Genomic DNA, 16,760 nt, shown 5'->3' with positions numbered 1-16,760 from the left:
CACATCATGGGTACACAGGTGGGTTCTTCCCGGGACAAGGGAGAACAACGAAGAGTACTGCTCCAATACCTGGCGGCAATCCTCTCGTTGCTCAGGAGTTAGGGATGGGGAGAGAATCACTCCCTCCACCGACCCATCCTTCCCTTGGGATGAAAAGAGATCCGGGAGAGGCTCGCTTTCTGCTTCCTCGGCACCATCAGTCACCATCATCAGGATGACCTCTGGCCTCTCATGGTGGGGTTTGAGGCGATTGGCATGCAGCACCCGTAGGGGCTGTCGAGGGGTCTTAAGATCCACCAAGTAAGTGGCCTTACCCTTCTTTTCCAACACCTCAAATGGGCCTGTCCAACGATCTTGAAGGGCACTTAGCTCTCCAGGTTCCATCACCCACACTTTTTGGCCAGGCTCCAACTCCACCGGGTTAGCATTTTGGTCGTACCATTCCTTCATTACTGCCTGGCTGGCCTCCAAGTTATCAGAAGCCTGCTTCCACAACTTTGCCATCTGGCTCCTAAAGGCCAGCATGTAGCTCACCACATCCTGAGGAGGCTTCCTGGGAGACTTTTCCCATCCATCCTTCACCAGGCTGAGAGGTCCACGCACAGGGTGCCCGTACAACAGTTCAAAAGGGCTGAAGCCCACTCCCTTCTGCGGCACCTCTCTGTAGGAGAACAGCAAGCAAGGCAGGAGGACGTCCCATTTCCTCCGTAGGCTCTCAGGCAGACTTCTTATCATGCCCTTCAGGGTCTTATTGAACCTCTCTACCAATCCATTCGACTGGGGGTGATAAGGAGTGGTGAACCGGTAAGTCACTCCACACTCCTTCCACATCGCCCGCATGTAAGCTGACAGAAAGTTGGTCCCCCTGTCGGACACAACTTCCTTGGGGAATCCTACTCGGGTAAAGATTCCCATAAGGGCCCTAGCCACCACAGGTGCAGTGACAGTCCTCAGAGGAATGGCCTCTGGATAACGTGTGGCATGATCCACCAGAACCAGGATAAACCTGTGACCAGCTGTTGTTGGTGGATCCAATGGCCCTACAATGTCGATGCCCACCCTTTCAAAGGGGGTGCTAACAACTGGAAGTGGTTCCAGGGGAGCTTTCAGCTACACTCCTGTTTTCCCACTGGCCTGGCAGGATACACATGTCCGACTGTAGGTGTTGGACGCCACTTTCATTTGAGGCCAGTAAAAGTGGAGGACAAGCCGAGCAAAGGTCTTGTCCTGGCCTATGTGTCCTGCCAAGGGTATTGCATGAGCCTATTCCAGCAGAAAGGCTCGGTATGGCTGCGGGACCACCAAGGCCCTTGATGAGCCAGGTAGGGGTACCTTGGGTTCACTGTAGAGGAGTCCATCCTCCCAGTAAATATGGTGGTGTCCCGTAGCATCACCTGCTGCCTGGGCTTCAGCCTGACGCCTCAGTCCCTCAAGGGTAGGGCACTCCCTCTGCCCCTTACAGAATTCCTCTCTGGTAGGTCCTCCCTCCACATGCCACTCAGCAGGGATGGGTAAATCCTCCAGAGAGTCTACTTCCCCCTCCATGGACTCCTGGCCCCCCCCCCCCCGCAGGTGGCCGATCTGTCACATGGGGCGTGGAAGCCGAAGCAGGCTCTTCCTGTCTTCGGGTCTGTCCCTTTTTGGCAGCAGGTTGGGCCATTGTTCCAGGCTCCAACCCAGGTGAACTCCCTCTTCGGGTAGTCGCAGACCGTGTGCTCACACAGGCCCAGTCAGGTGTACCCAGCATCGCAGAGTGCGTCCGGTATTCCACCTCTCTCCAAGTGTTGTGCTCCATGTCATTCCCCAGCAGACAATCAACTGGCACGGCAGGGCTTACGGCAACTCGAAGTGAACCTGCAACCCCTTCCCACTCAAAGGGAACCTCAGCCACTGGATAGTGGCCCATTCTGCCGTCAGCCATCGCGGCGGGGTGGAGTACATTGGGAACCACCTGCTCTGGAGACACCAGTTGACTTCTCACCATAGTCATACTGGCTCCTGTATCTCTCAGAGCCTCCCCTCTCTGGCCATTGATGGTGACCCACTGCCCATACTTTGTAGTATTTGGGGGCACCTGGATCTTTGGAACCATCTCCCGCTCTCCCAGGGACACTAAGGTGACACCCGCCCACTCACCCCCCTTATCTAAGGGCAACTCCTCCCCGAGCGCTACACTAGCTACTCCCGGTGGTTTTCCTCCGGTGGGAGGGGGTGGTCTCTTTGGGCACCTGACATCTCCCTTATAATGTCCAACACCACCACACTCAAAACAGTGGAGAACCCTTGGCTGCTGGCTTTGGCCAGGATTAGGGTTTCTGGGCGGGATTGCCTTAGGGGTGAAACCTGTTCCCTTCCCTTGGAAACTGTTTTGGGAACCTTTAGAGAACTCCCTCTTCTTGTCTCCCCCCTCCTTCTTCTGAGGGGCGCCCTGTCCGGCCTTTTGGGAATCCCCTCCAGTCCCCTTTGAGGACACCCGGGTACTTGCCCAGATGTCTGCCTCCTCTGCAAGCTTCCGGGGATTGGTCAGCTTGCTGTCCACCAGGTGTTGGCGCAGCTCGGGAAAACATTTCTCGAGGAGGTGCTCTTTCAAAAATAGATCATACAACCCCTCATAGTCCCTCACCTCGCTGCCCTTGACCCAGCCCTCTAATGCCTTACGTGCGTAGTCAAGGAAGTCCACCCAGTTCTGGGTGCTTAACTTGTGGCTCCCCCTGAACTTCTGGCGATACCTTTCCGGGGTAAGCCCAAACTTCTTTACTAATGCTAGCTTCATGATGGGGTAGTTGGTTTGCTCCTCTGGTTCCAGGGCCAGCAAGGTGTCCCGACCAGTAGGAGGCATGTACCTATACAAACCACCCCCCCAGTGCTTCTCCTGCACCCCATGGGCTCTTAAGGAGACCTCATAGGCAGCCAACCACTTGGCTATGTCATCTCCCTGACTAAAGCTAGCGATAAGGTCTTTTGGCAAATAGGGTCTGGACTCCCTGGCTGTCTCTTTGGATTCGCTGCCACCACTTATTACAGGAGAAGGCCCCCGTTGCAGGGCCTGGAGTTCCAACTCTTTCAACCTGAACTCATGAACCATCCTCTTCTCTTCCTTCTCCTGCTCCAGCTTAGCCAACTCCCATTTTAATTGCCTCTTTTCCCTCCTGTCAGCGAGCTCTGCTTCGGTTAAGCTTCCCCCGGAGACACTACTGCCTTTCCTGGAGTAGGACCCTGGTCCTGGGAGTAGGTTTTCCCCCTCCGGGTGGAATAATCCATTTATCTCCACAACCGGGTCCCGGTCTGTCCCTTCATCCTCCTCCTTTCCTTCTTTGTGTGCCTCCACCCAAGCCCTTAGACTAGTCTGGAGTTCCCCCTTCTTGGCACCATGCTTAAAAAATACCCCCATTTTCTGGCAGAAATCTTTCAGCTGAGCCACAGAATAGGTATCTAGGTTTTCTAATGCAAACTCCATTTTGAAATAGGCAAAACCAGATTATACACACCAGGAAATTAGAGTTGCAAGGGCAACCTAAAGCTACCTCCACCCACCACCAGAAACAAATTTGGAAAAACAAAAGGACAAATTAGGAGGGCCGCTAGGAGAAAACTCCTGGTGTAGGCTTAGTGTATTACGTTCAATTACTACTGAGTAGCTGCAACCACAGTCAGGATCCCACCGCTAGACACCAATATGTTGGAGCCTGGGATGTCAGGTCACCTAGGGTAGCCTGGCCTAGGGTAAGACATGCAATTCTAGAGGCACAAGTGTGAAGGTTGCAAACCACCCAGCAGTAAATCCACGCAATAACACACAAAAATGACACTACACCAAAGTATGGAAAAATATGAGCTGCTTTATAAAAATATTTCTCTGCTCTTTTGTCCTTTGAAATTTCAATTCAACACATTACAGTTTGTCATGAAACATAGAGTCACTTTAACAGTTGCCCATTCTTTACATTAATCAGTTTTCAAATTCACTATACTTTTACATTCAGACATAGGATCTGTAACTTCCTCAAAAATTATTAACTTAACCACTCTATTTGGCTTCAAAAGAGCACATCACAGTACAGTAGCCCCAAAGGAAGAAGTTTCTATTCTTCACTAGGGACAGTTGACTCCTTTACCCTCTTCACCACAGAACCAGAAGAATTGGTGAGCCTTTCGCACTTTAGTGGTTTCTGAATAAGCTCCTCCTCAGAGCTGACAAAAGTAAGAGGGGAAGAATTGACAAGAAGTCGTTTTAGTCATCAAAGGGGGAAACGACCAGCTTTATGGAACTTGTCTTAAGGATCCCTTGTAAAAAGCTGATTAGCACTCCCCAGTGCCAACCCAATCCTGGCTTAGCCAACTGTAAGTTTGGATTCCCCTGGAGGTATCTAAGGCCTCCAACGACCCCCTTCACCACCTCCTTACTTCTCTTTGGTTGGGCCCTTTCTCACAGGCCTGCAGTTATATCCAGCCAGCGTGGGAATCACCAGCCTGCAGCAGCGCTCATTGAAGACCTTCGCCCCTCCTCCCCTGCTCAGCTCCGCTCCTCCTCGTTGGAGCCTTGGCAGAGGAAAAGGCTTCCCGAGTGGAGAAGCGATGGGGCTCGCTTCCCGCCCACTCCCTCGAAGAGTTCTCCTCAGGCGCTTCACGTCGCGTCTCCTGCAGTAGTGTCTCCGCGCATGCACGGGTGATCAGTGTTCCTAGTCCGGAGTCTGCTCCAGCCACACTACCGCTATCAGTGGCTTCTCCTGGGGCCTGCTCCCTCCAAGGCCCCTCCTAACAACGAGTAGTGGGACCGCCTGGGGCATGCGCGATAGCGCTCAACTTCCCTCAGCCAGCCCTCGCACTCTAGGTCAGTGGCACCACCACAACAACACGGCCGGTGCCCCCGGGGTCCTGCACACGGTGAAAACAGCGCTGTCTCCTAGAACCCGGCAACCCTGTCCTTTCTCTGATTCTTGAGTGGAAGTGGAGTTCTGACGACTGCGTGACGGGTAAGGGCCCACAGAGTCACTTGGCCAATAGCCTGCTGTACATCCAGGACGAGGGGGAATAGAACTAAATCTCTATCCTTTTCAGAGACTTATTACCCCTCGGTGCTGGGCAGGGGTTGGGGATGAAGAGCACCCTTTCAAAAGTCTCTCCCACTGGGCAGAGGACTGCGCTCCGCAGCGCTGCAGTCTCCTTCTCCTTTTTACACCCCGGTATTTCTAAGCTAGGGGTTGGTCAGGCGCCCAGGGTCTCCAGTCATCCAAAACAGCAGGGACAGGACAAATAACCCAAGGGAGGATGGGTGGTGAATCAGTAAGGCAACCCTCTGACTATCCTACCCCCCACCTTTTGCTACAGCCTGTCCTCCAGCTGACTCCCTCTGGTTAGACAAAATGGCTGTCCAGCATTCCGCCTTTTATAGGCTGACCCTCAGGAGTCCAGAAGGGACCAGAAGGTTCTGGAACGCCCTATACTTGTCTATGGGCAAGTTCTGGGTTTGGCAGTTAGGGCAGTTGGGAGCCACCATTTTGTGGTTCCAACTTTTCCTGTCAGAACAGGCCTCTAGGCCTGAGGTGAAAAACTATGAGGGGGGGAAAGAACACCTATCCCCTTGACCAACACCTAGAAAAAGCTAGTGGACACAAAAATTAATAAAGGTATGAGAGGCAAAAAGGGGACAAAATAAATAATAATTTGGAGGGACTACGCAAAAAAACCAGACAGGTCTAACAGATAGCAACTTAGGTGCTGTCGTTCAGAGGGTTCCACTGTCAAGTGCATTATCTTTATACGATATCTGACAAATGATACAATGAAAACACTAACCTGTTGTTGAACCATGACTCAAATATTACCCAAACAGTGCAATTACACTAGCACTTCATACCAGGATGATAACACAAAGTTAATAATGTGTTTAATATAAGAGAAACCACTACAAACTATGATATGAAACTCACTATACCACTCATCGTTAGTGCAATACAATATCACCTATAGCACACGTACAGCTAATGTGCAACTACCTATCAATTGTTACAACACAAACGTTCAGCCTGTAACACACAATGTATCTCCCTTAAATACACAGCCACTACTTTACACTTCATATCGTAAATACTCGAAAAGATACAACACTCTCAAGTAGTGATCAAAATCCTTTCTGTGTTACATGCACGATAATTCCACTGTATGACCCTCATCACTGCAATGAGGGATGCTTTACGATGGTATGAACAGCACACACTATATTGTAGTACCCTTTTGGGGAATGTAGATTTGCATATTTACAAAGGACAATATTGAATGCATTCCTTACAATTACATTATCTCTACTGGCTTTGCAGTGGCTGAGCTATGTCCTAGGAGTGATTGAATGATTCAGGTGTGGATATGTGGTGCTGAAACTAATCAAACCCTATCATGTCAAATGAAACGCTTAGCTACTAAGAGTGATGGTAGGCGATCTGGCTACATTGTGATTCAGTCCTACAGATTCATTTATAATAAAATTAACTTTTGTTACCTTCACAGAACATTCATATTATGTATGTCCTTACTGCATCTACTACCAGGTTGCTGAATCCTAGCTCTGGAGTTTTCTATCGTCCCCAGTGGTGTAACTTTAATTGAAGTATGCGCATTTTGAAGCCAGTGTTAATTGCCTCTGCCATATTCTTTTTAGATGAAAAACCATCAGTTGTACAAGACACGTATATGCTTTGTCCTGCTCCTGTCCTGGAGGAGGTTGACCAGTAAGTATTTTTCCTGACTGATGAAGTTTCACATGTTCTTCCACTGGCCTCCATTTTCTATGCAGGACTCAGTCTGCCTGCCTTCTCTCGTCCCAAGGTCTCTGTGTATGTTTCATGCTCCTCAGCATTTGACTTTCAGTTTGGTCCTGTCTCATCCACCTCTCATACTTTCTGTCTTACTAGCTTCTCTCTTTCTGCAGGGCTACTGAATGGTTCACATCTCTCTCTCTCTCTCTCTCTTTCTCTCTCTGCCAATACTCTAGACATGCAGTTTTGTTTCACACACATCTCACTCTCAGGAAATAAAGTGTTGTGGCACTCCTTTTCTACTGTGCAGACATCAGTTTTGTCTTAAACAACTCTCAATCTCAAGACCTAATGCTCAGCCTCACTCTTCAAACATATAGCTCTACACCACATAAGGTTCCCTCAACCACACATTTAATTGCCTGGACAAGATTTGCTGTTTTCATTTTGTATTTATTGTAAATTCTGATGGGGTTCAGTGATTTCTTTGTTTACTCTTTTATGCTCTGTAATAAATTAAGGAGATTGCGTTTTTATGGTGCTTTTTGTTGCTCTTCCAAGAAACCTTTCATTATTTCCTTTAACTCCCTGTCTGTCTCATTTCCATGCACTCAAACTCCTCATTTCGAACAGCCCAGTCCCACCCAATGTCCAGAATGCTCATCATGGAGGGGGATATGTTTGCACCTCATTAAGATTTTATTACAGTAGATAAATAGTTAATGGTAGTGATTAGCACACCTTCCTGCTGCATATTCTTCAGACAAATGAAAAATATCAACTGAATGAAGATTTTCTGCTTGGGACATGAGGTATATATATTATAAGATGGTCGGTGCTCTGTGATTGCTAATCATCATCACACAGCCCTGTTATTTGTTTCAAGATACCAAGAAAGTACTGGGTTGATAAACATAGTAGTACTTCCTGTCCCGGGCATATTCCTGCTGTACGTTTGTCATCAGGGATGCTAAAGAATTAGTAATCAGACTGCTAGCGGTCAAGTCTTTGGTGATAGCAAACGCTGTTGCTGTGCTGATGAGGTAGTAAAGGCATTTCAAGATCTGCAGGATGTCTTGGTTGGTTTGCATTTGCAGTTCACACAATGAATATAGTTTATTTTATATTGTTTGGCCATTCCTGTAGGTTGTTGTGTTTATTTGAAATCCAGTATAAGAATAGATTTTTACCATGCATGAGGGCCTTTGTTTATTTGATAATATTTCTGGACTAGGATCATCCTTGCAGGCATGTGTGTGAGTTGCTCAAAGAAATGTATTTTAGCATTCTATGCAATATTCACTGCCATACATTCCATCTTGGGCAGAAAGAACAAGCACAGCTCGCTATGATTTCGTCAAGTGTTAGGTCTTTTTTTGGCATCATAGGTTCCAAGCTTCATGATGACATGGTGGTGATAGCAATGAAAATTGAAGTTGGTTATCCTGTAGCTGTATCATAAGCATTTTCTACTGCACTGTGCAGGCTCAGAACAGGTCCATCGACACATTTCTGCTAAAAGTTTACTGTGTGCAGCACATACTTGGAAACACAGAGCAGTTGCTGGCTCTTAATAGTTTCTAAACTGTGCTGTCTGCAGTGTATACATAAATGCATACATTTACTAATTTATGCGCTATACATATGTACTATACCCACCTCAGTTTCAGCAAAACCTCCACATGGACTTCCGTTGGGCCTGGTATTGGTTGCTGAAGATGTTCATGGTATTGTCCTTGCCCTTCTGTTTGAGGGGATTCAGCATCTTTAGAAAGTTTTTCAGACCATCACCATGTAAATCTATGAATAAGAGTGTTAAATACAGCACTTTATGTGAGGACATTCGATATAGAGCTATCCCTATGGACAGTGATGTTTTTTCCCCCAATCTTGATATCAGATTAGTTACAATTAGTTACAATCTTGGTATCAGAACTTTCAGAAAGCAAAGCTTTTTCCTCCTTGGACTGGGAGAGGATGACTTCATGATGGTGCCTCTTGTCCTGGACTGATTGATACCTTGCTCATAGGCCAGCTGTGCAATTGTGCAATCAACAATTGGTACCTAGAGACTTTACAGATTGTTAAAATGGCATACTAAGTGGCTTACCATGGACCAAGAGTGTCATGGTGGGAGCATTCACCACAGATAAGTGCTTAGAGGTAGAGGCTTCACATCTACTCCTTTCTACCAGAGGGTTCACTTTATGGTGTTTTATTGTCTCCAATTGGTTTTAACTAACTCGCTTGACATACAGATATGCTTTGGGCAAATCGCCCTCTCTGGGTATAAGGCTGTGCCTAACACATATCTCAAAATCCATCACAAAAGGCTCCGACACTCACTTCCATATCTCTAAGCAAACACCTCTCACAGGTCTCTTACCCTGCACATAAAGTTTCCACTTTCATATGTGTAACTCACTAAACATAGAGTTCTGCCTCAAATCTCTCTCTCTCTTTCTCTCTCTCCCTCTCGTTCCCTCTCTGTTACTTTCTCTCTACCAAAGGCTCTGCATTATAGTTTTCCATCTGTGGGCCTAAGGCTTTCCCTCCTGTGTTACACTCTGGACATAAGATTACCTCAGACACCTTTCCCACATGTGACACAGGATAGTAGCATATAGATAAATAACCCACTGGGCCTAAATCTCAGCCTCATCTATCTTCTGTGGACAAAAAGCTGCACCAAACTCCCACCTAGCACAAATTTGCGCACTACACATATGACCGTGCCACGCACATCTTCTTCTCTGGGCAGAAGTTACAAAAGGGTATGCATCAAACATGCCTTTCTCACTGAATGAAAGTCTGTACCTCACACACATTTCTCCCTCACTGGATTTAGTATTCTCCCTCACACGTCTAACTACCTGGTCCTAAGGGTCGTCCTCACACATACACATTTCTTTCTCAAGACACCTCTCACTTGTTTCACTGTCTTTCTTCCCTTCTTTTTTTTTTTTTCCTTGAAATTTTATGTTTTTACCCATTATCCTCCCACTAACTATATGGCTGTGTCTGAATACACGTTATTGCATATATTTACCCCTATGCTAGTAACTTATTTTACGGGGTCCAAAACTAAACCCTTGTTACTTTGTATTTTAGGGTAGTGTTCTTACAAGTCAGCATGAACCAAGGACTCACCTTCATCTCCAGCTCCGTCAGTATTACAAGCACGCACTGTGTGAGTATGTTGCAGAGAATGATGTTCACTAAATGATTCTCATTTCATTGCTGACATCACACACGCATTGCCAGTTCAGTTTGGTCTTTACAGGCACTTCTTGTCATAGAGACATGCTTGGCCTTTACCCCTCAAAACTCTACACATGCTGGGAATTGCCATTAACACTACACAGCAAATTAGGCATGGTGAGTCTTCACTCTTTGTCCTGTGTTAGAGTAAACTCAGGTTTTCTCTTTGTTGTGAGTAGATTCAGGACACTTCTAGTTAAGTTAAATGTAGTTTTATTTAAGACACAGCTGAGCGCACACCTCGCCAGCTGACCTGACCATCAACTGACAAGAGTAGAACACTCCGGTACAAGTTAGAAAACTCACAGGTATTCTTAGAGGCTGAGGAGGTAAGAACACAAAGGAAGGGCTAATGACCACTGTCAGCCATATTACATGAAGAACTAATACACAACACTCTTCTTTCTTTTTCAGAGTATATTATCACTGGTTTCATAAGTTCTTAGCAGTGTGTTCTGTATATTCGTTTTGTAGACTCTTCTAGGTTGGGGAGTCCAAATATTGATATCTTGATATCAACTGGTAACAGTATCAGCTCCATTAACTTTTACTATACTGTCAAGGTAAGTAGATGTGAAGTTAGCTTAGTTTACTTCTCAGTATATACTTACTTTGATAATATAGTGGTAGTCGATATTGTGGAATAGATATTTTTGTGGGTCAATAATTCTGTAGTCAGGATTGTGACACACAACCCCCTTTTAGCTAGGCGTATCAGGTCACCATAGTGTGGGATTTTATGGTGAAGCAGAGCAGCTTGAAAGTCAATTTTGTGCTACAGGAAGCTAATTGAGCTCACTATATCTCAGATGGATGCACCGGCTTGGACAAGAAGTGCACTTGCACAAATACGTTCTAACAAGAGGCATGCATTTCTAGATCTTGTGAAGAAGGAAAGGTTGACAGTTTGTGGCTTGCACAACCTGCACTATCCATCTTTTTCAGATGATTTGCTCACTAATGAATATTAAATAGTGCTTTTTAGGAACTGGAAGGAAGATCTTATAAGCTGTATGACGGGTTTTTAGAATTCCTAAAAAGGGTGAGAATGGACGATACATATCTGGCTAGTTCATTGAGACTGATGAATAGTGCCTAGAAGTTTAAATGTGGACCAACATGTATTTTAAAATTTAAGCCTGGTAATAAAAGTCGGTTTTAAATAAACTAGATGGAAATTTGTTCAATCAATAACCAGTTTCATTTATAGACACAGAAAGAAATCTGAATTGACAAGTCTACACAAAATGTCCTCTAAATAGTTGCTTACCTATACCATCACAACTGAATGCGAAAGTATTCCAAATCTATGTATTGCTGTTAGTTTCCCCTTGTGCATCAGCAGTTTACTAATGGAACATTCCATTCATACAGCTCGGTCTACTACTGCTAGAGTGACGGTGAGTGGCCACTGACGCAGTGTTGTACGCTGATCATTTTGGTAAAAATTAGATCTTTGAGAATAAAAAGACTCTCTGGTGTCTTGTAGTTTGTACGGTCAGATTCACTTACCCACCAATAAGTGAGACCAGTTTAAATTGAGAATGTCCCCAGTAGACCTCATCCCCAGGGTGGGAATGTTCATATGTAGTCACATTGCTTTGAAATGTCTGAACCTTGAACATTTCCCCTCTCTGGTAGAACAAGGAGCAGTCCATGAAGTGGAAGTATATGTATTCAAAAAGAGCTTTATAATGTAGAAGTTGATATTTGACTTGGGAAGGGACCATATGAAGTAAACTTAGATGTTGATGTTGAGTTACACCATTGAATATGATATTGTTGCTCAGCAAAAGAGAGACCAGTGCCTGGAGGTAATTGATTTGGACTGCCAAATTCTGTGATACATTTAAGAAATGTGTAGTATTTTGTCTCCTATTAATAAGGAAACATAAAAGGTGAGCATGAAAAGGGTCTCCGAAAGGGAATCTTGTCGGAGTTAATAAATGATTTAAAAAAGTCTGAATTATAGTTCCTTAATGTGTTTGTAATTGCACCAAGGTTGTCTTGAAATAGTTGCTGTAGCTGGGTAATTTATAGCAAGTACTACCCTTACAATAGCCCAAGACATTACGCCCAGAATTTCCGCAATCTAGCAATCCAAGAATCACAGGATGCCTGTGCATACCCTGCTAAAAAATGTTATTCATCTTGTTTAAAGTACCTCAGATGAATCTGAATTCAAACAAGACATGTTCAAAGAAGATGTTGATAAACGTTTTGTCCTGGGGTTTGCATCCGACGTTGGTTTTACATGGCAACCCAAGAATAGAAGTCAGGGAATGGTCTACCACCAGCAAGAAGGGTGGACTACAAGACACAGTTCGATATCCTAGGTTTCCTACGGGCCCAAATAAAGGAAGAAATCAAGGCATTAATGTTCTGAATGTTTTCAGTTCAGTCATTTTGACAACATTGCGCTTCCCTATCAGTGATAGGGTGAAATGCTGCCACTTCTTCATAAGTCCACTACGGAGGAAAGTACTGTTCAGGAATTAACGGGAAATATATGTTAGAAATATGCAGAGGTGTAAACTCCTCTAAGTATTTGGTAGAGGTTAATAGCCCATCCTCGTCAGATTATAAGGTCCGGATAACGATACCTGGATTTTCCAGGGTATATGTTGTCACCTCCCTATATGTCACATTACAAAGCGACAGTCTCAATGCTCGCAAATGCATTGTCAAGGTTAGAGGTGAATGTAAAAACATTATTGGTGCATGTAGTAATGTTAATATCAAGATTCAATGCACTAACAGGAAAATGTTTTAGTGATTCGTTTGTTTTCTCATAAGAGGTTTCATGTACAAAGTGTAGAGAGATGGAGAGAGTGGGTAGCTTGCCTGGTTTCTTACAGATTACACATGTTTGTAGATGATAAAATTGACTATGTGGATAAACTTACAGTAATCATCAAAAATGATCTGTTAACTGAGATCTGCATGCCTTAAGCATGTTTGAACTTTCCATTAGCAGAAGGATAGCTTTGTTCACTGTTCTTGGCAAAAAGAAAAGTGAATGTTTAAGGACTAGTTGCCCCTTTCACATTGGCTCTGAGGAGCTGTGGTTGCTTAAACAGACGTTGTCCATCAACGAACAATCAGCACAACAGTGGTTTTCGTTTCTCGAAGCCTTTGGTTTGAATGTATGTGGATTGATTGCATCTTCGGAGTCAAATGCAAAGGAATAGTTTAAAGGATGGCTCTCATCACATTATAGAAATTGTTTGCACAGAACAAATTCCAAGAAAGCTCTCTAGCAAATTCAGTATGGTTTAAACACATGCTAGCTGGAGAGAGTTGTCTGCCCGCAGTCAAATAAGCAGTGTCCATCTGTGCGCCCCGTGGGCTTTAGAATGTGTGGCTCTTCATGATGTATGTGTGCCTGGATCATGACATGCAATTCTTGACATGTATATCTCACTTTTATTTAAGCTATCCCCAGGAATTGAATAGTTAAAATTGCCAAGTTGACCGATTTTAGTCAGTTTAGATGGTAAGTTCTAGCAGTGCCTTAGAAAGAATGCACAACAAGTGCAGGGCGGCTTCGGTCACAAACCCATCAAATGTGCTTGCTTAACCCCTTGCATGCTCATGACGAGCTCAGCTCGTCATGCAGTGCACTGCTCCTGTGCTCATGACGAGCTGAGCTCGTCATGAACAATGGGAAAATAAGTCATGCAGCGCAGAGGAGGAATTGCCTTAGCACTAATGTGGTTAAGAAGAGTACTCACACCTACTGTAGTGCATAATTGTTGCCAGCGGTTGCCGGTGGTGGGCACTGGCGCTTATTTTTGGGGAATTTGGTTTATTTTTCAAAATCTGACTTTGACCCAAGGCAAGAGAGGCATAAAAAGTGGAAAGAAGGAACACAATTAGGAAAACAGTGACAAAAGAAAGGGATACAAAAGAACCAGCAAGAATCATAGGAGGATAGAAGGATACAGGACGTGTAAGGTAGTGGAACAAAGTCAATGTGAGTTGTTTGAGTCCGGTCACACACCCATTTTTAAATGCATATGCTAATGTTACCATTCTTCTTTCATGTACACCTTTCCGTATTAAGTGGCAATGTCTAGTTTCTTATCTGGCTCCACATCTTTCCCAGAAAGGGTGTCTTAGCTTTGCTTCGATTCACTTCAAAGCTAGGAAAACTTGCCAACATAGCTCGGTTTCTTTTATCTGCAGGGTGGTGATTTTCTTGCGACCAGGAGACATCCTTTAAAACACCTCTATAAAAATACAGACATTGATTCTCATCGACGTCATGAATGCGTTTTTTACTTACACTTAAATAGTTGTAACTAAAATAAAACTATCACTAGCTGTGCTTTGACAGTTTCTGGTTTTCAGAGGTCGGCCTCGAGGTGTACAATATTGTTATTTTTAAAGAAAGAAAAATAAATCTATTCCCTGGACGTTGATTGAACTGTAAGTTATTCAAAGAGGTGTAAGTTACAAACTATTTTTCTTGAATTTAAAGTGCTGTTAATGGAAACTGTCAACTGCCATTGAAGAAATCTACGATTTGGAGATTGTAAAAGTGGAAAAGATTGATTGGCTGCTGTGCGAAGGCATTTCCTGCATTAAACTGTTTCTTTATCATTTTACAGACTTCCTCTGTCTCCTTTCTCTACACTTCCTTTTCTTTCTGAGAATCTGCCTTCTACTTGGCTTTCGCTCTCAGTAAGTTTACTTTTCCCTTTTCTACTTTGCAGTGTGGCCTTCCAGGGCCATATCTGGGGTCCTGCACCCTCTGTCGTCTTACGCTAAATGACTTAATAATTAAGGCCATTTCATCCCATGCATCTTCGAATACCCGGCCCGAGATATCCTCTGTAAACTCGGACTTAACACAACTACAGAGCCAGCTGCCTGACAGCAGCACTTATAAATGATAGGTCACTTATTAACAATGCAATGGCATTTGCTGATTTTATAGATGCCCAGAAATTGGACCTAGTATTTGTCACCGAAACATGGGCAAATGCTGGTTCGGACCCAGATTTTATTATGGCTTCCCTCCCCTGATTTTACCATCTCTAGACTAGACTGCCCACCCAAAAAGGTGGTGGCCTAGCTATCATCTTACAGAGATACCTAAAAATCTCTGTGGAACCCCTTCAAACCTTCCCCAATTGTGACGCACTGGTTTTTAAAATTACTTTGACCACCCAGTACTCATATAATGGAGTACTACTTTACAGACCCTCTGGTCCTAGCGCCACCTTTCTTAGCAATAGTAGCCACCTTCTGGACATCAAGGTCTTATTCTCAGACTTCACGATTTTAGGGGATTTTAATCTTCATCTTGAAAACAACTCAGATAAAAGGGCAGTAGCCCTCACTGACCTTATGAGCAGCGTGGGCCTGGTGGTCGAGCTAGTAGACGGCCCGACCCATCAAGCAGGTCACACATTAGATCGGATCTTTTCTGACAATCCCTTTCTCACGTTCTCATCAACTGTCCCTCTTACCTGGCCTGACCATTCAAGCGGTGCTGTTTAGTATCTGTCCTGAGGTAAGAACAGAGATGGATCTTCCCTCTCCAGTTATAAATGTTAAACGCCTATGGCACAAAATTACCCCGTAAAGCCTCTGGTGAAGTTTGGACCTTACCATACCAGGTCTGCCTGTCGACCTGGATGAGACCACAATGACACACCATGAATGGATTACCAGAAATGTTGATTCTCTAGCGCCCCCTAAGTGTACTAATATTAAAAGGACATCGCCCTCCGAACCATGGTTCGATGAAAGCCTGAGACAACTGAAACAGGTCTGTGGAAGGTTGGAAAGGAAATTGCGCTCACATTATAAAGCAGATGACAGACTCAAATACAAAAAAGCCATGGCAAACTACAAAGTAAAAATATTAACTAGAAAAAAAACAATATTTTCCCACTAAGATAACAGCCTCTCTCAACTCCTCCAAAGAACTTTTTTAAACTGTACAAAAACTAAGCAAACTTCCCACCCAAAAAATCATCGGAGTTAATCAAGGCTTCTGCAACCAACTAGCATCATTCTTTCAAGCTAAAGTAAAGGCAGTTGCAGACTCTGTGTCCTCGGCTCAGGGAGCAGGAGGTAGTCTGTCTGACGGGCCCCCTTCTCTCAGAACGGAGAAATTTGATGAGAAAGCCTCCCTGGAAGAAACGGTGCCCTGCCTCTACAACTTTAGCAACATCTCTGTAACACAGGTGATGGCATTGCTTAGCCAGATGCGCTCAGGGTCACCCTGGGACCCTTGCCCCCCTAAAATTCTGGCTCTAGAGCCGAAGTTCGCTGCGGGATACTTACCGAACGCTTGGAAAAAGGCATCTATTCCCCCTCTACTAAATAAACCTAGATTTGATTGCCAAGACATTAACAGCTACCGGCCTATTTCACGGCTCCCCCTGCCCTCTAAGATCATCAAAAAAGCCATAAATACTCAACTTACTAAGTTCTTGGAGGACAACAAGTTATTGGATTGTGCCCAGTATGGCTTTAGAAGCCAACATGGGACTGAGCTTGCTCTGATAAATGTATCGGAGGAAGTTCAAGAGGTTCTGGACAAAGGGGGGAAGGCAGAGCTGATCCTCATGGACCTCTTGGACATCTTGGCGGCCTTCGATATGGTTGATCACAGCCGGCTTACGGGCCGCCTTTTCTCCTTGGGAGTTAAAGGCAAGGCGCTGGCCCTTCTAAAATCCTTTCTTACGAACAGAGAAAGGAGGTTGGAGCTCGAAGGATACTGCTCGTCTT

General features: G+C 44.9%; 1 protein-coding gene across 1 annotated transcript in view; it reads left to right on the top strand.

Moving 5' to 3' along the window:
* Window positions 1-16,760, top strand: part of ANTXRL (ANTXR like) — a 339,738-nt gene that overhangs the window by 274,303 nt on the left and 48,675 nt on the right. Inside the window, exons 11-12 of the mRNA XM_078642693.1 lie at window positions 6,656-6,725; window positions 9,864-9,942. Coding sequence (XP_078498819.1) covers window positions 6,656-6,725; window positions 9,864-9,942 — 149 coding nt within the window. The remainder of the gene's footprint in view (window positions 1-6,655; window positions 6,726-9,863; window positions 9,943-16,760) is intronic.

This window comes from Lissotriton helveticus, chromosome 5_1, assembly GCF_964261635.1.
Source record: "Lissotriton helveticus chromosome 5_1, aLisHel1.1, whole genome shotgun sequence".
NCBI lineage: Eukaryota > Metazoa > Chordata > Amphibia > Caudata > Salamandridae > Lissotriton > Lissotriton helveticus.
The sequence above is the reverse complement of the archived record's forward strand: the minus strand, read 5'-3'. Positions and strand labels throughout refer to the sequence as shown.